At 38.1% G+C, this 25,074-nt stretch overlaps 1 protein-coding gene across 3 annotated transcripts in view; it reads left to right on the top strand.

The window, feature by feature from the left end:
• Positions 1–25,074, top strand: part of TMEM117 (transmembrane protein 117) — a 606,406-nt gene that overhangs the window by 288,994 nt on the left and 292,338 nt on the right. For all 3 annotated transcript variants that reach the window (XM_070789240.1, XM_019960751.2, XM_070789241.1), the window contains one exon: positions 20,630–20,729. In XM_070789240.1, coding sequence (XP_070645341.1) covers positions 20,630–20,729 — 100 coding nt within the window. The remainder of the gene's footprint in view (positions 1–20,629; positions 20,730–25,074) is intronic.

Raw genomic sequence — 25,074 nt, 5'->3', positions numbered from 1 at the left:
CACTCAGTCATGTCTGACTCTTTTTTGCCCCATGGACACCAGTACACCAGGCCTCTCTGTCCATCACCAACTCCTGGAGCTTGCTCAAAGTCATGTTCATTGAGCTGGTGATGCCATGCACCCACCTCATCCTCTGTTGTCCCCTTCTCCTCCTGCCTTCAGTATTTTCCAGCACAGGGTCTTTTCCAGGAGTCAGTTCTTTGCATCAGTTAGCCAAATTATTGGAGCTTCTGCATCAGTCCTTCCAATGAATATTCAGGATTGATTTCCCTTAGGATTGACTGGTCTAATCTCCTTGCAGTCCAATGGACTCTCAAGAGTCTTCTCCAGTACCACAGTTCAAAAGGAGCAATGCTTTGGTGCTCAACTTTCTTTCCGTACCAAGTTGACCTTAAATTTTGTGCCTTACCTGATTCACTGTGGACTCCCTGGGGTCTTTTTCAAATGTGAGCCATCAAGGAAGCTATTGATTATTCTTCTACTGTTCTTGGGTCTAGCTGCCATGTAATATGTCATTTGAAGCTTGCACCCACATCATTACACACACTCCTATCCACTATGCCTTAGAGCCCTCCCTGGCCCAGACACGACCTGGGCCATGAGCATATCCCCCTTCAGAATGTTTAGAAGTTTAGAAGAGCTCCCATCAGTCACACTTTGCTGGCAGGTTTGGTTTGGGGAGGCCTTGGGATTCTGTCCTACCCATGGGCTACAGTCACATCCTTCACAAGCCTGTGTACCTCCCCTCTTGAAGAGTAGATGGACCCATTTCCTCCCCCGTGATCAGCTCTGCATGTCAGGGATCTTGGAGAAATTTTGCAAGTGTCTCAGAGGTTTAATATACTCTTTCCTATTCCCCTTCCCCAGTAAGTTTCTTATCCTGATGTGTGGAACATCTGGAAAATTACCAGCATGATTCTTCCTGGAATTGAGGGAACATGTGCTTTGGGGTGACTTTCTCCTTCATCCCTTGAAATTAGTGAAGCAGATCTCCACGTTTATGAGTCTTTCAAATGGCACTTGATTTAATCTCTACATTATCAGGCATTATGGATGGCAAAATGGTAGTCCTTGCATTTGATAAGGCTATATCACCACTTTTCCATTAAGAGATACCAAGAAACATGGTTAGTTAAAAAGCAGAAAGCTGTTTAAAATGCAATGCCTTGTGGAAGAAACTCAAAACAGTCTGAATTCCAAATGTGAATTGTCCACAGGCTCTGAAACAGGGACTGAATTACCTTGTGGGTACTCAGTGCCCTTTCCCACATCATTAATTTTCAGCTTCATCTTTTATGATTCTTTTATGTTGTGCTTGCTCTAGCCAAGATAGCTCACTACTTGCACTGCTCCAATACATGCAGACTTGCTCATATTTCAGGAATTTTCTCTTGTTCTTCCTCTTCCCTTTGTGGGACCTTCCAATTCAACCTAAAAATAATTTTTCTCCCAAAAGCTGAGTTTATCTTTTGCTAGCCCAGTGTTTCATCTATGACAGTAATAGCTACCATTTCTTAATCTTTTCTATAATAACAAGTACTTTCTTCTTGGTAATTTTTTTTAAATATGGAAATAACATATGTACATAAAAGCATATAAAACACACACAAATGTAACTTAATTATTGCCTGCATGCATGCTGAGTTGCTTCAGTCATGTCTGACTGTGTGACCCTATGGACTACAGGTCGCCAGGCTCCTCTGTCCGTGGGATTCTCCAGGCAAGAATCCTGGAGTGGGTTGCCATGCCCTCCTCCAGGGGATCTTCCCCACCCATGTATCGAATCCAAGTCTCCTGTATCTCCTGCATTGCAGGCAGATTCTTTACCACTGAGTCACCTAGAACCCCAACTCTTATGACTCTTGAGAGTCCCGTGGACTGCAAGAAGATCCAGACAGTCCATTCTAAAGGAGATCAGTCCTGGGTGTTCACTGGAAGGACTGGTGTTGAAGCTGAAACTCCAATACTTTGGCCACCTGATGTGAAGAGCTGACTCATTTGAAAAGACCCTGATGCTGGGAAAGATTGAGGGCAGGAGGAGAAGGGGATGACAGAGGTTGAGATGGCTGGATGGCATCACCGACTCGATGGACATGGGTTTGGGTGGACTCCGGGAATTGGTGATGGACAGGGAGGCCTGGCGTGCTTCGGTTCATGGGGTCGCAAAGAGTTGGACACGACTGAGCGACTGAACTGAACTGACTGAAATATTTTTAAGTGACACTCCATGTTACCCATGTTATTACCATTTGTATTAAATAACAACAAAGAAATTGCCAGCACCCTGGAAACCCTCTGACTGTCTTTCCTAATAATAAACCTCTGTTTCTCCAAAGTAACCCATATCTCACTTGTATGCTCTTTGCTCTTGCTTTTCTTTGTAGTTTTACTGCTTAGAATACTTCCCTAATCACTGTAGTTTCATTTTTCCTGTGTTTTGAGCTTTATATACTTATAATCATACAGCATGTTCTCTTTTATTTTTGTCTGGCTACTTTTATGTAAGTTTCTGAGCTCCATCCAGGCTTTGTATAGTGGTAATTTGTTCATTTTCGTTGTTGAATAGTCTCCATTGTATGACTGTGCTGTAATGTATTTATCCATTCTTCTGCTGATAGACATTCATGCTGTTTCCAGTTTCAGGCTATTATAAATAATGATACTATAAACATTACTGCTTATTTCTCTAGGTGCCCATGTACACATCTGGGCCTGGAATTTTCCTGTGGAAAACTTTCTATATATAAATTCAAGTTTGTGAATAGATCTGTTTTTTAAAATTCTTTTTTTGTTCCTATGTACATTTTGGGTATTTGTTTAAGTGTTTTTCTACTGTGTTGATTTCATGTAAATTTCATAAAAATGCCTTCTTATTATTTGTTTAATATCTGCAGGATCTTTAGCAATGCCCCTTTTTCATTTGTGACATATTTACTTTTCAGAAATCTTTATCTGTACCTTCTCTCTTTATATTTGACCTGTCTTGCTAGAGAGTTATCAATTTTATGTCTTTTCACAGGACCAACTTCACTCACCTTATTATCTATTGTATATTTCCATTTTTTCTTCCACTTAAATTCTATTTTTAGAATTTTTAAATTATTTTCATCGTTTGGGGGTTTATTTTACTACTTGTTTAATTTCTGGAGAAATATTTTTAATTCATTAATTTTTAGCATTTTTCTTTTTTAATATATTTATTTAAAATTGAAAGTTCAAGCATGGCTTTAGGCATACCTCATGATATTTTATATTACTTTCCAGTCCAAGATATTTTCTCTGTCCCACTGAGATTTTGATTTTGACTTATATATTACTTGGATGTATATTTCTTAGTTTCCAAAGATCTGGGGATTGTCAAGTTAGCTTTTTATTGTTGATTTATGGTCTAGTTACATCATGGTCAAAGAATATCTTCTATGTGATTCAGTCATTAAGAATTTTGAGATTTGCTTTGTAGTCTTGTTTATTTTCTTTCATTTTCTTTTTGTAAATGTTTGCCTTGTTTATATCCAATATGCCTAATATTCTTTGTTGCATTAAAAGAATGTGTATTTTGGACTTGTGTGTGCGTGTGTGTATACATATATGTGTGTGTGTGTGTGTGTGTGTGTGTGAATGTGTTTGTTTTTTTCTTGCTGTCTTATTAATTTACTTTAATTCCTAAATTTTGATGGCACGTTGTATCTTCCTGATGGGTTTAATTTTTGTCATTAGTAAGGCTCCCTCTTAATTTATAATAATATTTTTGCATTAGTTGATGTTACTATAGCTATACCAGATTTCTTTTTGTTATTGTTTGCATGTTACTTTTTAAACATTTTTTACTATTTTTCTTTGAACACTTATGTAATCTTAGTTTAAGTTACATTTTTTGTTTGGTTGGTTGGTTGAGTTCTTTTTGGCATCTGAGACCTTAGTTCCCTACGTGTGTGTGTGCGTACAAATCGCTTCCTTTGTGTCTGACTTTTTGCAGCCCCACTGACTGCAACCCACCAGGCTCTTCTGTCCATGAGATTCTCCAGGCAAGGACACTGGAGTGGATTGTCATGCCCTCTTTCAGACCCAGGGGTTGAACTCACGTTTCCTGTGGCTCCTGCCTTGCAGACAGATTCTTTACTGTTGAGTCACAGAGGAAGCCCCTAGTTCCCTGACCAGGGATCACATCTGTGCCCCCTGCATTCAAAGTATGGAGTCTTAACCACTGGACCACTAGGGAAGTCCTGTTGTATTTTTCATGTGCTGTCCTTAGTTGATGAGTCATGTCCAACTCTTTGCAACTCCATGGTCTGTAGTTCACCAGGCTCCTCTGTCCATGGGACTCTCCAGAGAAGAATACTGGATTAGGTTGCCATGCGTAGATAGCATATAACTGAATTTTTACTTTGCATATCAGGAAAGTATTTTTATTCTATCTGTACACTTTTTCTCTGCTTTTTGTATTGTCTATTTCCTCTAAGTACCTCATTTTTATTTAGTTTTGAGCTTTTTGTTGTTAAAAATTTACCTCAAATACATGGTAATGAGTGAAGTGTGTTCATTCTCAGTAGTGGGCAATAAAAGATGATTGGAAAGTCTCTGTGCATAGACAGGCTTGTGACCAGTAAGACTCAAGTAGAAGGGGATTGTGGTCTATGGGAATTGGCTTATCTCACTGGGTGATCCTCAACTGTTAATGACTTTTGGGGGAAGGTCAGAACCGGTCAATTTTTTTGAAATGGAACTTTGTCTTTAACCCATATAAATAGTATTTTAGGTAATGGGACTCACTGTTTAATATAAAAAAATATAAATTTTTGGCTTCTGTTTTCATTAAGGTGTCTAACTCTGCTGGAATTTCTCCAGATATTGCTAGCAAATGTCCTTCTTAGCTAGGTGAGACACAAGTCATTTTCTGTGTGTATTGACTGGAAGAAAGTATATAAACTACTTGTCATGCAGGATTTCCAATCCCATACTGAACCTCCTCCAGTCCCTGAGTATTGTCGAGGTTGAGAAACAGAATTAGGTCCTTCCTTAATATCCCCAAAGAATTTCATACTACAGGGCAAGTTGAAACCATCATCATCTCTCAATCTGCTTTGTAAAAACTTTATTAATATTTCTCATTTTCAGTTATCTCTTCTCCCACTTTGCAAGTTCATTCTTCTCTTCCTATACTGTCATATCGTTTGAGTTTGGTGAGGAGAAGCACATCTTCTCACTCCACCAAGTTCACATGCAGCCCTGCCTCTGAAGTACTGTTACACATGGTTCCTGGAAAATAACACTGAATAGGCAGTTAAAACAAAGATATCTTGCTTAAGGACAATGGGCAAGTGTTAAAATGAAAGGAATTATATGAATAAATCATAACATATTTTATTCCTGTCCCCTTGGATTTACATGTGAATCCTAAGGTGAGAGAAGATAACTGCAAATCATCGATACAGTAATTTCTCTGACGATTAGTGATGGTGAGCATTTTTTCACGTACCTATTAAGCAGCTGTGTGTCTTGTTTGGAAGAATGTCTATTTTAGTTTTCTGTGTATTTTTAATTGGTTGTTTGCTTTTTTGATATTGAGTTGGGTGAGCTATTTATATATTTTGGATATTAGCCTCTTAGTAGATGTATCATTTGCAAATATTTTATCCAATTTAATAGGCTATCTTTTCACTTTATCAGTGGTTTACTTTGCTGTGCAAAAACTTTAGGTCTCATTTGTTTATTTTGCTTTTGTTTCTTTTGCTTTAGGAAATGAACTTAAAAAAATATTGCTGCAATATATGTGAAAAAGTGTGCTCCCTGCATTCTCTACTAGGAATTTAATGGCTTCTGCTCTGATATTTAGGTCTTTAATCCATTTTGAGTCCATTTTTTGGTGTATGGTGTGAGAAAAATCTTCTAATTTCATTATTCTACTTATTAAAGAGACTGGCTTTTCTTCATTGTATATTCCTGCTTCCTTTGTCATAGATTAACTGATCATAAGCATGCATGGGTACTATGAGTGCTAAATTGCTCAGTTGTGTCCGACTCTTTGCAACCCCATGGACTGTAGCCTGCCAGGCTCCTCTATGGGATTCTCCAGGCATAAATACTGGAATGGGTTGCCATTTCTTTCTCCAGGGGATCTTCCTGACCCAGGGATCAAACCAGCATCTCCTGTATCGCCTGCATTGGCAGGCAGGTTCTTTACCACTAGTGTTATCTAGGAAGCCCATTAAGCATGTGTTGGGTTTACTTTTAGGCTCCTTTTATGTTATTGTTGATCTGTCAATCTGTGTGTCGGTTTTTGTGTCAGTACTCTATTGTTTTGATTACTGTCATTCTTGTTGTTGTTTAGTCGCTAAGTTGTATCCAACTCGTTTATGACTCCCTGGCCTGTAGCCTGTACCAGGCTTCTCTGTCAAGGGGATTTCCCAGGCAAGGCTACTGGAGTGGGCTGCCATTTCCCTTTCCAGGGATCTTCCTGATTCAGGGATAGAACCTGTGTCTCCTGTATTGGCAGGAGGATTCTTTACCACTGAACCGCCAGGGATAGCTTTGCAGTACTGTCTGAAGTTAGGAAACATGATATCTCCAACTTTGTTCTTTCTTTCTCAATATAGTTTTGGCAATTTGGGGTCTTTGTGGTTCCACATAAATTTTAGGATCACTTGTTTTTGTTTTGTGAAAAATGTCATGGGTATTTTTATAGAGATTGCATTAAATCTGTAGATTGCTCTGGATAGTATGGGCATTTAAACAATATTAATTCTTCCAACCCAAGAGCATGAGATAGCTTTCTGTTTCTTTTTATCATATTTTTATTCCCTTCATCAAAACTTTTATGATTTTCAGAGTATAGGTCTTTCACCTCGTTTATTCCTGGGTGTATTATTCACTTTGATGTAATATTAAATGGGATTGTTTTCTTACTTTCTATTTCTGATCGTTCCTTATTAGTGTATAGAAAAGAAACAGATTTCTGTTTATTAATCTTGTATCCCACAGCTTTTCTGAATTCCTTTATTAGATCTAATAGTCTTTTGGGTGGAGTTTTTCAGGTCTTCTTGGAGAAGGAAATGGCAACCCATTCCAATATTCTTGCCTGGAAAATCCCATGGATGGAGGAGCCTGGTGGCTACAGTCCATGGGGTTGCAAAGAGTCGGACACGACTGAGTGACTTCACTTTCACTTTTCACTTTCAGGTCTTCTATGTATATAGCATCATGTCATCTTCAAATAGTGATAGTTTTACTTCTTCCCTTCCAATCTGGATACCTTTTATTTCTTTTTCTTGTCTTATTGCTGTGGCCAAAAATTCAATACTATGTTAAATAGAAGTGGTGAGAGTAGACATCTTTGTCTTTTTCCTGATTTTAGAGGGTAGGTTTTCAGGTTTTCACCATTGAGTATGATGTTAGCTGTGGATTTGTCTTAAATGGATTTTGTTATGTTGAGATATGTTCCCTCTACCTCAACTTTGATGAGGATTTTTATCACGAATGTTGAATTTTGCCAAATGGTCTTTCTACATCTAGGTATATAGTCATATAATTTTTATCCTTCCTTTTGTTAATGTGATGCATGCGTGCTCAGTTGCTTCAGTCATGTCCGACTCTTTGCGACCCTGTGGACTGTAGTGCACTAGGCTCCTCTGTCCACGGGACTCTTTAGACAAGAATACTGGAGTGGGTTGCTATGCCCTCCTCCAGGAGATCTTCCCAATCCAGAGATTGAACCCATGTCTCCTGTGTCTCCTGTATTGTAGGCAGATTCTTTACCACCAAGCCACCAGGAAAGTCCGGTTAATGTGGTGTATCACAGTATTTGATTTATGTTTATTGGACCACTCCTGCATCTCTGGAATAAGTTGCACTTGATCATGGTATATGAACCTTCTTACATATTATTGAATTTGATTGCCAGTATTTTGTTAAGGATTTTTATCTATATTCATCAGAGTTATTGGCTGGTAATTTTCTTATCTTTCTTTTTTTAATTTTTATTATTGGTAGTGCCTCCATCTGATTTTGGTATTAGGCCTCCTAGAATGAATTTGGGAATGTTCCATGCTTTTCTATTTTGGGAATAGTTTGGGAAGAATTGGTACTAGCTCTTTATATGTTTGGCAGAATTCTCCAGAAACTAAAATTTTGGTGGGGAGCATGCTGTAGTGTATACAGAAATTGAAATATAATGTTGTACTCATGAAACTTATATAATGTTATAAGCCAATGTTAATTAAAATAATAAATACTAAGCATTTTCCCATATTCTCTGTGGGTGTTTGAAGCTTTAGGGTATCAGCAGCACTGTTGATATTAGGACGTGCTGGGATAGAACTAAGATAATAATGTGGGTACATTGATGACTGATCTCAGAATTGGGGAAGGTGGCATAGGGCACAATGACAGAAGTACAGTGTACCTTTGGGTCTTGACACATACACTAACAACATAAATAGTTGCAATAACAACTTTAGCGGACATCAATACAAGAGAGGATATCTTTGGTACCATTTTTGACATCTGTATCAACTGGAAAAAAGTTGCTAAAAGTACTAGTTCTAAAAGCACAAGTGAAACTCTATGAAATCTCTCTGAATTATTTGGGAGAAAATTGGATGTACTTGAAATGTTCACAAGTGGGTGAAAGTGTGGCCTTATTTCCTTTTCTTGTTACCATAGGCTGGGGTGGTATAGCCTGTGAAGCAAACACTGTAAAAATCAGAGAATGAAATTCTTTATTATTAAATCAAAGAAGTTATATAATTACTGAAGTTGCAGAGCAAATTTATAGAGCAATAAGATTGATCTCACTTCTAATTTGAAGCACATTTGGTAATAATTGGGCATTCATAATTAGCCAAAGAGAGGCCCCATGAGTGAGCCTGACTCTTAGATGGAAGGCCCAGGCCCAGAGACGTTTGAGGGCAGAAGTGTGTGCTAGCTGACACATCAGTAGGGTTTGACATCTGGAAAATATTGAAGAGTCCTATATTTGCTACCCTAAATCACCCATACTATTGGCAAACTCAATTCTAGACTCCTCTCACAAGCTTCTGTGAAGCTTTCTCAGCTCTGTATTCTTTACTCTGATGTCTACTTAAGCCTATCTTTTTGTTACCTTCTCCTGACACTTTGTAGGAGACTTGTGAAAATCTTTGATCTGTCAGAGATGCAGCCTCTACTCTAAGCTACACTTTATCTGTCTTTGTTTAGTCTTTTGTCAACATGTTTTATTTAAAAATCAAGCTCCCTTTACATTAGCAGTCTAAGAGATGTAACCTCTTATCTACTTTTTATCTGTTAAATGCACAGATACCCCCTGTCACTCAGTTGACACTCTCTCATTGTGTATCCTGCATCTCAGTGGAGACACATTCAACATATTGGTTTTAACTAAAATATGTATATACATTATTTTTAACTGTGGAGAAGAATCTTATTTTAAACTTTAGCACATTTAGAAAATGCATATATGTAAATAGTACATTGACATTTAAACAAAGCTCCCCTCATTGTCTGAAGCAGCATCATAAAGAGTGGGCACAATATATTTATCCTTGTTCTTTTTAGGAGGAGTCTGAAAACTAACCTAAGTCTATCAGCCAAACTGACGATCCTTTTTCCTGCAGCACATTTAGTGGCATTCCTTTCTAAAAGGAAAAAAAAAAAAAAAAAAGGACGATCCTTTTTCCTGCAGCACATTTAGTGGCATTCCTTTCTAAAAGGAAAAAAAAAAAAAAAAAAGGATTGTTAAAACTGAACAAAGTATTCAAAACTGCATTTTTAAGCTCTAAATTTTTTACTTGGAGAATAGTTAAGGGCTTCCAGGTGGTGCAGCAGTGAAAAATTCACCTGTCAGTGCAGGAGAGGCAGAAATCGTGAGTTTGATCTCTGGGTCAAGAAGATCCCCTGGAGTAGGAAATGGCAAGCCACTCCAGTATTCTAGCTTGGGAAACCCCATGAACAGTATGGAAAAAATATGATAGCAGTTTATGAGCCGACCAGGTCAGAAGGTGTCTAATATGCTACTGGGGAATAGTGGAGGGCAATTACTAACAGTTGCTGAAAGAATGAAGCTGCTGGGTCAAGCAGAAGTGATGTGCAAGTGTCTGGTGGTGAAAGTAAAGTCCGATGATATAAAGAACAATATTGCATAGGAGCCTGGAATCTTAGGTACATGAATCAAGGTAAATTGGACATGGTCAAGCAGGAGATGGAAAGACTGAACATCAGCATTTTAGGAATCAGTGAAATAAAATGGATAGGAATGGGTGAATTTAATTCAGATGACCATTATATCTACTACCGTGGACAAGAATCCCTTAAAAGAGATGGAGTGGCCCTCTTCTACAAAGCAGAAAGAGTAGAAAGCTGAGCACTGAAGAATTAATGCTTTTGAACTGTGGATTTGGAGAAGACTCTTGAGAGTCCCTTGGACTTCAAGGAGATCAAACCAGTCAATCATAAAGGAAATCAGTCCTGAGTATTCATTAGAAGGACTTATGCTGAAGCTGAAACTTCAATACTTTGGCCACCTGATGCAAAGAACTGACTTATTGGAAAAGACCCTGATGCTGGGAAAGATTGAAGGCAGGAGGAGAAGAGAATGACAGAGAATGAGACGGTTGGATGGCATCACTGACTTGATAGACATGAGTTTGAGCAAGCTCCAGGAATTGGTGATAGACAGGGAAGCCTGACGGACTGCAGTCCATGGGGTCTCAAAGAGTTGGACATGACTGAGTGACTGAACTGAACTGAACTGAGCACTCATAGTTAACAGAAGAGTCCAAAATGCAGTATTTGGGTACAGTTTCAAAAACAACAGAATGATCTTGGTTCATTTCCAAGGCAAACCATTCAATATCCTAGTAATACAAGTCTATGCTCCAACTACTGAAGCCAAAGTATCTGAAGTTGACTGGTTCTATGAAGACCTACAAGACCTTCTAGAACTAACACCAGAAAAAAAGATGTCATTTTCATCATAGTGGATTGGAATGCAAAAGTAGGAAATCAAGATATGCAGAATAACAGTGGAGGTGACGAATAGATTCAAGTTTGGCCTTGAATTACAAAATGAAGCAGGGTAAAGGCTAACAGAGTTTTGTCAAAAGAATAGGCTGGTCATAGAAACCATTCTCTTCCAATAACACAAGAGATGACTCTACACATAGACATTACCACATAGTCAATACCAAAATCAGATTGATTATATTATTTGCAGCTGAAGATGGAGAAGCTCTATACAGTCAGCAAAAACAAGACTGGAAGCTGACTATGGCTCATATCATGAGCTCTTTATTGCAAAACTCAGGCTTCAGTTGAAAGTAGGGAAAACCACTAGGCCATTCAGGTATGACCTAAATCAAATCCCTTATGATTATACAGTTGAGGTTGTTAGTTGCTCAATTGTGTCCTACTCTTTGCGACCCCATGGACTGTAGCCCACCAGGCTCCTCTGTCTGTGGAATTCTCCAGGGAAGAATACTGGAGTGGGTTGCCATTTCCTTCTTCAGGGGATCTTCCCGACTCAGAGATTTGAGTCCAGGTCTCCTGCATTGCAGGCAGATTATACAGTGGAGGTGATTAATAGATTCAAGTGATTAGATCTTGTAGACAGAATTCCTAAAGAACTATGGTTGGAGGTTCATAACATTGTACAGGAGGTGCTGACCAAAACCATCCCCAAGAATAAGAAATCCAAGGAGGCAAATTAGTTGCCTGAGGAGGCTTTACAAATAGCTGAGGAAAGAAGAGAATCAAAAGGTAAGGGAGAAAAAGAAAGATATCCTAACTGAATGTAGAGTTCCATAGAATAGCAGAGAGAGATAAGATGGCCTTCTTAAATGAACAATGCAAAGAAGTAGAGAAAATCGTCAGTGCTATGGTTTTTCTAATAGTCACATATGGCTGTGAGAGTTGAAGGCTAGGTGCCAAAGAATTGATGCTTTTGAATTGTGGTGCTAGAAAAGACTCTTGAGAGTCTCTTAGACTTCAAGGAGATCAAATCAGTCAATCCTAAAGAAAATCAATCCTGAATATTCATTGGCAAAACTGATGCTAAAGGTGAATCTCACTAGAAGAGACCCTGATGTTGGGAAAGATTGAAGGCAAAAGTAGAAGGGAGCAGCAGAGAATGAATTGATTGGATAGCATCACCAACTTAATCAACATGAATTTGAGCAAACTCTGGGAGGACAGAGGAGCCTGGCATTCTGCAGTCCATGGGTCACAAGGAGCAACTGAACAACAAGAACAACTCTCAGAGGATAGACTGTTGTCATCAGTAATTACTGGGCTTTTCTTCATTCAACCTCCTGGAAAGAGATTTCCTCTTTCTCTCTTTGAGTCCTGATTCTAAATTACCAGGAAAGGGAAAAAATAGGATATCAGCAAATTTGGTTATGCCAGTATGTGGGTGCCTGCTAGGTCATTTCAGTCATGTCTGACTCTTGTGTGGCCCTGTGCACTACAGCCTGTCAGGCTTCTCTTCCATGGAATTCGCCAGGCAAGGATACTGGAGTAAATTGCCATGCTTTACTCTTATTACAGGATACCTATGTTCCAAGCCTGCCCTGTGGACCGGGGAAATGTGATAATGGGTTGAAGAAATTATTAGACAAGAGGTGCTGGATGATAATCCAGGAAGTGATACCTAACTTTGGGATGCTATTTCTTTCCTCTTGGAAACTTCTGAGTTTACAAATATTGGGTCCATGATCTAGCAAATAGGGAGACTATAGGGATTTACTTAGTGAGTAATGAACTATGTCAGTTTACTTAGTGAATATGAACTATGCTTATGTAATATAAATTCATGTGCTACAAGAAGGGCTTTTCTGGAGTCTCAGATGTCAAAGGATCTGAATGCAATGAAGGAGACCTGGGTTCAATCCCTGGGTCAGCAAGATCCCCTGAGAAAGAAATGGCTACCCATTCCAGTATTCTTGCCTGGAGAATTCCATGGACTGAGAAGCCAGGCAGGCTACAGACCATGGGGTCACAAAGAGTTGGACATGACTGAATGACTGAGCGCACACACAGCACATCATAACTGTTTCATAATAGATATGCAAATAAGGGATAGATCTCTGACCTACTAGCTCCCATTTCCAAAATAATTTAGTGTTCCAGAAAAGCAAAAAAATGGGGAGGTCATACAAGATGGCAGAGAAGTAGGAAGTAGAATTTGCCTGCGTTCATAGAAACAACAAAAATATATCTACAAGTGGCATGAATCACACAGAACAGCTAGTAAGCACCAACAGAAAACTTCGGATGCCCAAGAAGACAAGAAAATCCTCACATAACTGGGTAGGAGAAAAAAAAAAAAAAAAAAGAAAAAGGAATCAGAGTGGGGCCTGTGCCCTAGGGGGAAACTTTATATTCCTTGTTTCATGTAATCCTCAAGAAATCCTTGTGAGGGAAAGATATTCTTAATCCCATGCTACAGATAAGGGAATGGATTATTATCAAGCTAGTCATTTATCCCAGGTCATAGAGTGGGAAGGTGGTTTGTCAACCCAATACTTTCTGGTTCTAGGACTCCTGCTCTTCTGGTACACCATTTTAATTTCCCAGAATTTACCATAGTGGCAGTAAAGAATCTATAATAAGTTGAGGATAATCACAGGGAAACAGGAGGCTATTGTGTAATTAAGATTAGAGATGGTTATGAACAGAGATAAGATATTGGTAGAAATAATGACAGAAAAACAATGTAGTTTGAGGACCTATCAGAAATAACCTTATGAAAGGTTACATTTGATTAACCAAATGTTGAGGATAAAAGAGAGGGAGGAATTGATGTTATACTAAGGTTTCTGTATCTACTACAAATGAATTTCACTGAGTAGGCTTAAGCAAGACAAGGAATGAACGGAAGAGTTGAGGTAATGTGCATGTGTTAGCACTCAGGGTGGGTTTGTCCAATAAATATGCCATCTGCAGTCTTATATGTCTTCTGTAGAGAAATTAGAGAAAATTAATAGCTAAAGTTGGGGAATTTGAGTTGGAACTTTACTTGTAAACATTTTTAGGTTCAGATGCAGTTTTAGTCACTCTAGGCTCTTCTCTGGTGGCTCAGTTGGTAAAGAATCCACCTGCAATACAGGAGACCTGGGTTCGATCCCTGGGTTGGGAAGATCTGAAGGAGGGCTTGGCAACCCACTTCAGTATTCTTGCCTGCAGAATCCCATGGAAGGAGGAGCCTGGTGGGCTGCAGTCCACGGGATCGCAAAGAATCGGACACACGACTGAGCGACTAAGCACACATACAGTCCCTAACAATTGTCTGCAATAGTTGTCACCTTCCAGTGGATTCTGCTCTGTAGCTTCATACCCTAGGTCTTTCTTGGAAAGTCCTTACACATGTATTGATTTCCTTCTAAGTTTTTTAATAGTCAAGAAGTAGAAATTTTTAAAAGAAATACTAAAATGTGGTTATTTGGATAATAGTTGAACAAGTGACTGAATTGAAGACTTTTAATCATTTCATTACAAAAAAATTAAGAAAGGCTAATATCATAATATGTTTAATTTCTGGCATTTTATGTAGACAGATTTTCACCTCAAGCCTTAAGAGCACTTAGAGTTTTTGCCTCAGGTTCATTTTGTTTAATACAGGTCTGTACTCATGTTAAGTCAACTCCTTATCCATGATTTACTTGTTTGTGATGCCCCCAATCTTGTTTATGTTGCCCAAACGTGGCTGAGAGAGACAGCTGTGACATTATGAATCCAGCTGGCCACAGATGGATCTTCAGTGAAGCATGAATCCATTTTGGGTTGGTGATCTATGTTTACTGCCTCTTGTTAAACTTTCAGAGATTCAGCTCCTAAATCACCTGGCATTGACTGAATCCACTTACATATAAGTAATAGACTGAAGTAAGCTGCAGCCTTTGTTGCTTGTGCTCAAGACTCTCACCTGTAGGGACAATTCTTTATATTATTATTTTATTGTCCATGTTTTATAGTCCATGTTAGAGTCTGTTTAGTTTATGGCCATTTAGCACATATGTTTCATTAGGTGCAATAAGCTTAGTAGCTCATGTTTTGAGGTTACAATGATTATGAGCCTTTCCAAGATTTTGTTGACATTTCCACATTTATGTTATGGATTTGACAGTTAAACTTGCAATCTCAAGGAGAAGGGGATGAAGTTGTAGCCTGAAAAGAAATTATTTTAGAATTTTTAGAGAAAATATCAATGATAAATGTTTATCTGCAAGGCTGATAGGAGTGCAGGCTTTTTTAGATCTATGCACAGATAACCAGTTAAAGCACAAAGCAAAACAAAGATGTATGCATAGTTGAAATAATTAGCTAAAACTGAACAAAACTGAAACTGTAACAGTGGCTCCTAGCAAATAAAATTTAATTTTGAATCAGAATCCAAAAACTCTTGAGTGTATAAGCTCCATAACTTCACTTTTTCAGAGTCCAGTGTGATATTCAAACTGGCCAGAATTGCTAATATAGATATATACACACTGGGTCCTTTACAACCTGAGTAGGAAATACTGTTAAATGTTAATGAATATGCAAATCAGTGAACTTGTGGTTGAAAGTTTTTATGGCAGGTTAGCCTATTTGTAATTCTTCTTTACATTTGTCCAGAGCAGCAAAATTTAGAACTGCTAAATTTTTTGATACAATATGTTCTTTTTTGTTTTTGTTTTTGTTAAAAAAAGCTTCTCTCATGGCTCAGTGGTAAAGAAGCTGCCTGTGCTGCAGGAGACACAGGAGATGCAGGTTCCGTCCCTGGCCAGGAGGATCCCCTGGAGAACGAAGTGGCAATTCACTCCAGTATTCTTGCCTAGGAAGTCCCATGGACAGAGGAACCTGGAGATTTTTAAGATTTTGTATCAGGCATTAGCTGATTTATAGTACTTAGTTTCAGGAGTACAACAAAGTGATTCAGTTATACATACATCATTTCCTTTTCAAATGATTTTTCCATTTAGGTTATTACAGATTTTTGAGCAGAATTTCCTGTGCTGTACAGTAGGTCCTTGTTGTTTATCTGGTTTAGAAAAGCAGAGACATTACTTTGCCAACAAAGGTCCATCTAGTCAAGGCTATGGCTTTTCCTGTGGTCATGTATGGATGTGAGAGTTGGACTGTGAAGAAGGCTGAGCGCCAAAGAATTGATGCTTTTGAACTGTGATGTTGGAGAAGACTCTTGAGAGTCCCTTGGACTACAAGGAGATCCAACCAGTCCATTCTGAAGGAGATCAGCCCTGGGATTTCTTTGGAAGGAATGATGCTAAAGCTGAAACTCCAGTACTTTGGCCACCTCATGCGAAGTGTTGACTCATTGGAAAAGACTCTGATGCCGGGAGGATTGGGGGCAGGAGGAGAAGGGGACGACAGAGGATGAGATGGCTGGATGGCATCACTGACTTGATAGACGTGAGTCTGAGTGAAGTCCGGGAGTTGGTGATGGACAGGGAGGCCTGGCATGCTGCGATTCATAGGGTCGCAAAGAGTCGGACACGACTGAGCGACTGAACTGAACTGAACTGAACTGAGTGTGTGTATGTAATTCTAAATTCCTGATTTATCCCTCCCTCTCTTTTATCCTTGGTAACCATAAATTTGTTTTTACATGTGTGACTCTACTTCTGTTTTGTAAATAAGTTCATTTGTATCAGTTTTTCTTTTAGATTCTGTATATAAGCCATATCCTATGATATTTTTCTTTGTCTGACTTTACTTAATGCAACAACCTCCAGGTCCATCCATGTTGCTGCAAGTGACATTATTTCATTCCTTTTAATGACTGAGTAGTATTCTACTGTATAATATGTACCACATCGCTTTTATCCATTCATTTGTCAATGGACATTTAGGTTGCTTCCATATCTTGGCTGTTCTCAACAGCACTACAATGAATATTAGGGTGCATATATCCTTTCAAACCATGTTTTTCTCCAGATATATGCCTAGGAGTGGGATTGCTGCATTATATGGTAACTATATTTTTAGCCTTTTAAGGAAACTCCGTATCGTTCTCCATAGTGGCTGTACCAATTTACACTCCCACCGAAGTGTAGGAGGATTTTTTTCCTATAGTCGGTTTATCATTTATTGTTTGTAGACTTTTTGATGATGGCCAGTGTGAGATGATATCTCTAGGTAGTTTTGAGTTTTTTTTCTCTAATATTATGATTAGCGATGATGAGCATCTTTTCTTGTGCCTGTTTGTCATCCGTATGTCTTCTTTGGAGAAATGTCTAGAATAACTAATAAATTTTAAATATCACTCTTCACTTTTAAATATATTAATTTATTTATTCTTAATTAAATTCTCTATGCTATGTCCTCTGCATTATCATGGCATCCAGTACTCACCATGTGCCCACAGCCGCAGAGGAGGGACATTCTCTTGTTTTGTGCTGATGTATCTTTCTACATGAATATAGGATAGTTATTTTGCCATCAAGGAGATACAAATGTAGTTGGAGAAGTGAAGTAAACACAGAAAACAATTTGAAAACATGTAAAAATTCTTCATGTCAATCTTATTTTATTGCTATTTCTAGGATTTAGTATATATTGGTTTACCTGTGTAATATATCAATAAATATGAATAACTTGGGTCCCTTTGTTAATTCATAAATTAAGCAGATGTTTACTGATTACTTACCCCTTGTAGGCAGTGCTCTAGGCTCTGGGGTATCAACAGTGGAAAGAATGGAAAGATAAAAATGACTTGCAGTCCTCCTGGAACTTATGGAATAGTTTTAGCTATTGTTTACTCTCTTGGTTTTCAGGATCTTGATAGGGTCTTGTTTCTTGACATCCTAGTAACTTTTGATTGAATGATGGATTTTATAAATAAAAATAGATGATATTTTATTCTTCCTGAAAAGGTTCACTTTTTCCTCTGTTAAGTGCAAAGAATAGAAGCTGATCACCTTAATTCAGTCATGCAATGGACTGGATAAGGGTTGATTTACAGTTTCAACAAGGACAGTTTCATCACAGGTTTTCTTTAGTCTTCCATACCCTTGTATATCCTGGGCCATTCTCTCAGAATTTTCTGAATTATAATAGTTTCCTCAGCATGAAGTAGCCAGACCTCTGCTATGCTTTACAGAGACGTTCTCCCATCCAAGTCGTAACCAGGCCCAACCCTGCTTAGCTTCTGAGATCAGACAACATGGAGTGCGTTCAGGATGGTATGGCCATAGACTATAGACTTTCTGCTTAGTCTCTCAGCTTTCCTTGTGCAAAAGTTCATAATTTGGCAAAAGTCTTGAAAGGAAAACTGGCTGTGTATCTTACTCTTTTCTGAGCATCTCCTTTCTCACAAGAATCTTGGCTCCTTAAATTTCAAACATTGCCTCTTTAACCTACTGAGACTGTTCTCTGCCCAGGCAAAATCCAGGTTCTCGTCTTCTTGCCTTGCACGTGGAATCAGCTAATGTCCCCAGAGAAAATACAGTTAACTTTCCTGTAATGCTCGCCAATCTGGTATCTTGATTTTTCTTCTCTTCACTGCTTCATCAGCTCTTAGATGACTTTAAGTAGATTTGGGGAGTTATTTTTATATTTTGTTTCTTTTTTTTAGGGTTTTTGGCTGGATCATTAGTCTGTTGCATGCTTACTATCTCATCCTTGTTTTCAGATACTGAAATAGAAGAATCATGCCTTCTTTTACATACATCTATACAACCACAAAGAATGTAGCCAGGAATTTCTATCCTAGCCCAATGTATTCTGGAATTAACTGGCAGACTGAACAGGTAGAGATATAACATTGAACAAAATCTTCAATGTAAGTGTCATTGAAAAAGCTGGACAATTAACAGAGCTACTATTCTATAGTACCCTGAGTCCAATGACCCAGAGCTGCTTAGATGGGTGAACTCAGTATAAGTGGGAATCCAAGACCTGATGGTAGCTCTAGGGAGTTGTAGCTTCTGGATGCTTCTCTTGGCATCTTATTATGAATTATCCCCACAGGAAGTAATTCTTGATTGTCACTGTCTTATTAAAATACTGGGGGACAGAGATATTCTTTGTGCTTTTTATATCTCTACTAACAGTTGTAGGAAGAAGGTATAGCACAGTAGTTAAGTGCATGGATTTGGGAGTCAATCAAATTTATATTCAAATCTTGTCCATTCATTGGATGCTTAAACTTGAGAAAGTTGCAAAAACTCTCTAAAGCCTTAATTCCATATCTGTGAAATGGGAATAACAATACATTTCGTTGTTCTGATATGAAAGTTGATGGGGACTGTGTTTTTAAAATGCTAATAACAATCTCTAGCACATTGCTAGTATGCAGTTTTTGGTAGCTTGTTTTTTGTGTGTGTGTGGCTATTATGGAAACGCATGGAATAAGACCCAGAATTTTGAGATGAGACCTTAAGATATGTACATAGCCCCTCCAAAGTAAGTAGATGAAGCACATGGAAAAAGTTGTTAAGAATTCTTAAGTTTGTTTTTGTTGTTAAAAACCATTTAAATATCTGTGTAAATATCTGTACATTTAAATATCAGATAAAAAAACTATCTGAAATAACTCTAGAAAAAACAACTGAATTGGAAGCAGTTTAACTCTCAATGACTTCAAAAATGTGCTTCTTCATAGTTTCAATAGATAACTAACAAACATTTATTTACTGCATATTGTTTTAAAGTTAATCTAATGGGTACTCTAAGTTGTATAGGTATTATCATGTTTAAGAAAAGGAAAAAAATTTAAAGTAAAATAAAACTGAGTAAAAAAAATACTTAGAATTAAAAAAAATATGTACAGAGAAATTTGGTTCCTAGGTACCATTCATTAGTTACATGGTATTCATTGGGCAGGGTAAGTGATCTTTTTGAATCCCAGTTTTCTTAGTGAAATTACAAATGGGAAAAATGATAGTTAGGATTTTCTTCACTACCAAACAAGAAAATGAAAATGCTTAATAAGCAATAAGCATGATCTTATTACCTGTTTTTAATAGTCAGGTGTACCTTTGAACCTTTCTTTGAGCTCTGAGGAATATAAACTTGTGTTTAATAGCAAGCAAACAATAACTAGCTATGCCAAGTGATGAAGTGGAATCTGGCCATTGCTATTAAATAATAATTTAAGTCACATGTATTTGAGTAAAATTTTACATCGCTTCCCTACGTGGAAATTTTTCCCAAATCTTGACTTTCTTCTGAACATTTTTCAGATATGACATTATACTTAAAACTTACTCCCAGCATCTTTTCAATAGTTCTGACTTTGAGAAGACAGAACTGGAGGAAAGTGAGCTCTTCTCTTCCTTTCTAGTTACACTAATTCAGGAATTGTTTCTGTTCTCCTCATACTTGAGTGAGCATGGAATGATGCCTTTGCTGAGTATTTCTGTTTGATTTTCCAAAAGCTGTTGTCAGTCCTTACAGCGCAAAAATGAAAGGCACATGGTAATTGGTGTAGCCACAGTCAGTTTTCAAATCTAATTGGAACTGACCCAGACACCCTCAGAGCTCCTCCTAGCCTTTCAGATTTATAAGCGCATCTGGTGAGACAAAAGCAAGAAAGTTTGTTAAAAGGGGGGAAATTCCCTTTTGAGTGTTGCTGAACCAGAAAGCTTTGACTGTATGGTTCTCTGAGTCTGGACAATGTCTTGTGTGTTTGTTTCCACAGAGCATATATCATTACAGACTATATGGGCATCCGAAATGAAAGTTTCATGAAATTAGCTGCAGTAGGGACCTGGATGGGGGACTTTGTCACAGCTTGGATGGTAAGAAATTTTAACTTCACCCATTTCAACTGTCAGATGGAAGACATGTTCATAATGTTATACACACTATTTTTCTTTTTAAACCAATAGCCTCATGAATTATTTTATTTCATGTTATATTTCAAATAACATTCCAAAGTGAAAAAAGAAGGATCTTGTTTTCATGGTTAGCATTATTGCAGTTGTGCAAAGCCCTCAAACATGAGAAAGTCTCATTTATTTCATCAAATTTAAACAGTCATTTCAGTAACAGGCTTGTTAGATAATCCAAGTCCAGTTATCCCTAATTTTCCAAGCAGTAAGTCACTGGAAATGCTGAGCTCTAACTGTTGGTCTTCCTGTCAGCCCAGCCCCTTTTTGATGTAGCAGTGCTGTTTATTTTGTTACATCATTCCTCTGTCCTCCCAAGGGTTAAAGATACAGTTTTATTTTCTCAACTAATGTGAATTGGATTTTATTCAGTACACACTATTTTTCATGGTTTAGGACAGAAGTTACCTCTCTTGCAAGGGGAACAAATTCATGAGAAATACAAATCTAGAGATTATATGCAATATCTGTTTACCTCAGGAAAAAACATCAATACGATTATAATACCAATGATGACTGTCTACTGAGATATATTTATATATAAAGCACATTTATGTGTGTATATATGCATATGTATAGACATGTATGTGTGTGTGTGTGTGTGTGTGTGTATATATATGCATGTATGTGGGACATACACATTCATCGAATTAATGGAAAACTCTTCTGGGAAAATTTAAATAATTTTATAAGGATTGTTTGCTTGTTTTTGACATGTTTACTTTTAAGGTAAGAAATACTGTTTGGGCTGTCTGATAAGACCTATGAAGTATCCTTAAGGACTTTAAAAATGGTTTTCTGCATTTCTTTTCCTTATTGAACCTACTAACTTAATGGTAACTGAGGAGTTCTGAGAGTTATCTATTTTAGTCTCTTTTGTGCCTTATCAGTCTTTGTGTGTGCAGCAATTAGACAAACCATGTTTCATGCTGGGCTCATCTGCCAGGAGAGTAATTTCTGTATTTAACCACTGAGTTAATTAAAGACACTATGTAGCTTAAAGGCTCTGGGTCCTATAAGCTTATAAGAGAGTCTCAGGATGCAAAGAGCGTTGTTGTTATTGTTTAGTCGCTAAGTCTTGTCTGACTCTTTGCGACTCCATGGACTATAGCCCACCAGGCTCCTTTGTCCATGGAATTCTCCAGGCAAGAATACTGGAATGGGTTGCCATTTCCTTCTCCAGAGATCTTCCTGATCCAAGGGTCGAACCTGTGTCTCTTGCTTGACAGGCGGACTCTTTACCACTGAGCCACCTGGGCTTATAAAAATGGAACACTTTAGCATTCACTGACACCTTTCATAAGTGTAGGCAATCCTAATTAGCTTTATTCAAATTCATTCACTTAAATATGAGAGGACCTACCAAAAGAAAGATCATGCCCAAATTAAACACAACTTGGCAGGGACATGCCCTATAGATGTGTTTCTGATACTGCAGGGCGATTGTCACAAGTGTTACTGCCATTTCTGTTCCTAGCTTTGTTTCTTACCTGAAACAGGTGTTTTCAGGGCACAGGAAGCAATTTCTTAATAGCAACTACTGTCATCATTTTGCAAGTGACCATAAAGTATCAAGTGACCATAAAAGAGTTTGCCTAGCCTGTTTTTGAAACTCCTCCCTCCTCTATTTAATTTTATAATGTTATCAGAACCCATTACCAGATGCTTTCCATTTTATTAACTTTAAAATTGAAATTTGAAAATGTTGTTTGTTTGTAATCACTAGAAATAAGAATGAGAATAAGCTAGACATTAAGACCAGGCAGCCTCATCTGTTTCCACTGGGACAAACTGTTTAAAAGGAAAGATCAACTTTAAACTTGTAATTTCCTTAAAATCTGAAGTGATGCCTTTTGGAAAGTTTTGCATTTATTGCGAATTATGATTTTGACTCATTTTATGATGGCTACTTAATAAAATGCAAAAGAGAACTGAATCAATTCAGAAATTTGGATTCTCTAATCTTGCCACCTATGGTTTGACCTTCCACAAATAATATACAATCCTTTGAGCCTTAGTTTGCACATGTCTTAAAAAGGATTAATAGTTCCTATTGGTGCTCCTGGTTTTTTTGTGAAGATTAAATGTGTGGTCCTGGGACCAGACTTAAAATGCTGATGTTTAAGGGAGATATAAGTGCTTTATTGTTATTGTTCATGTTTTTGAACCCCCATCCTCTTGACTGGTCCCAGTCCCTTGAAGTAATGCAAAGGAAGGTCATCGATCCAAACTTTAGGCTTTGGAGACTTTCTATCCCTCCTCTGAAGCTCCAGGAGCATAAGAATCCCACCTTATCTCAGACCTGGGGTCCAGGTACTTGAAGTTTTCTACCTATTGCTCATGGTTCATTTCCTTTTCACCTCTGCCTGACGCTGACCCTTACCAAAGGCAGGGGAGAAGCAACAGACTAACAAAACATAGGTCTGCTTTGAAGTTTGCAGGCTCAAGTCAGCCATTTGATACAGAAACCATTTTCTTTTCCATGATGACACCGTTATTTATTTGTGACCCAATTCCACCCAACTTCTCCTCAGACTTTCCTACAAAATAGTGTTTCCTAGGCCATATAGGGGTTTCCCAGGTGGTACAGTGGTAAAGAATCTACCAGCAATGCAGGAGAGGTAGGTTTGATCTCTGGGTCAGGAAGATCCCCTGGAGAAGGAAATGGCTACCTGCTCCAGTATTTTTGCCTGGAAAATTTCACAGACAGGAATCTGGCAGTCTGCAGTCCATGGGGCCACAAAGAATCAGACACAACTGAGCGACTGAGCACACACACACATACACAGGCTGTATATATAGCTCTGCCCCATATTTACTGGTTATACTATTTTTATAATTAAGCTATTTTTCTTTTGAACCATAATGTCGGGTGCAATGTCTGGGCCGCACTGAGAGGCAAATGCAGGGTATGACTTTGACCAAAGACCTTTAACCCTTCCTGATTGGATTTCTACCATGCAGTCTTCTGCCCTACTCTTGTGGTTTAAGGGAATACCAATAATTCCATAGTTCAATCTGTAGTCTTTCTCTCCATCATCCAGATGATCTTCAGAGTTTCTCTTAAATTTAGTACTTTAATTTCTTCTATTTTTTACTAGCTAACCTTATAACTTTTTACCTTTTCCTATACTGTAGATTAAGAATAGATTGAGAGTCAAGAAAACTGTGTTACAGGTTTAAGCCAGCAAACCTTCTGAGGTCTCTCATCTCTTCCTTTCTGTAAACCGAGGAAGAATAAAAATCCCTTTCTGCTTATGTTATCTGAAAAACTGACCTTTTCCCATTAGTCACAGGGACAGAGATGGAAAAAAAAGTTTTCTCCTGATTTGAAAGTTCAGTCACACAGAGAGGATTCCCAGAGCACATCATTTCTATTCCCATTTCTATTCACTGACTAGGCAGTACGTTTCCATATAAATATATGTCTACATATGTGTGCATTGATAACATTTAAAAAAATAATAGTTTTCCTCTTGAGAGGAGCCTAGGGAAGCTTTGACCTTCATTTGTCCAAAGAATTCTCATCATGAAGTGAATATCAATGATGAAGGTGACTTGTGGAAAAGCAAGTGATTATTTACATTTCCGATAAAAGTATGCCTTTCAATATTATATTTTAAAAATAGAGAATTTTTCTCTGGTGGAAATAATTCAGAAGTTTCCCTTGGTTTTAAAAGGCACATCAGAACTTATGTAATCCACAGGTGAGGCCAATATGAACCAATCTGGCAAAAATCTTTGGCCCTCACACTACCAAGTGTCAGGCTCTGCTTGGTTCAATTCCCTGGCAGTCCTGGCTATTCCAGACTCTGTTGTATGCCTTGGGCAGAGGGCGATGTGTCAGGGTTAAAGTTGCTATTTTTTTAAAATAGATTTTTTAAAAATTAGGATAAAAGAAATATATAAAATGACCAGTTGTTTAATTCAGCATTGAGCCGGCCCCTTATGTTAATAGTTACAGAGAAGGAACTCTCTGCAACTGTGTTGCAGAGAAAGGAAAGCAAAAATACAGGTGTCTTCTGTGACACCATGGCCATGTATCCCCATATTTGCCCACACTCTGGGCCATTAAGCAGGGAGTTGAGGAGGGTTGGACAGTCCCACAGCACATGAACTTGTGCTGTGGGACTTGACCACAGCTTGACCACCTCCCCCTTTGAAAGACAGAGGTCACAGCTCTGCTGAGGTGTAAAGTGACAGGGGATTTTTGAAGACATGGTGATGACACCTGCTTCTGTCCCTCATCAGAAGA

The sequence above is a fragment of the Bos indicus genome, chromosome 5 (assembly GCF_029378745.1).
Source record: "Bos indicus isolate NIAB-ARS_2022 breed Sahiwal x Tharparkar chromosome 5, NIAB-ARS_B.indTharparkar_mat_pri_1.0, whole genome shotgun sequence".
In the NCBI taxonomy this organism is placed as follows: Eukaryota; Metazoa; Chordata; class Mammalia; order Artiodactyla; family Bovidae; genus Bos; species Bos indicus.
This window is presented reverse-complemented; position numbering and strand designations above follow the sequence as displayed.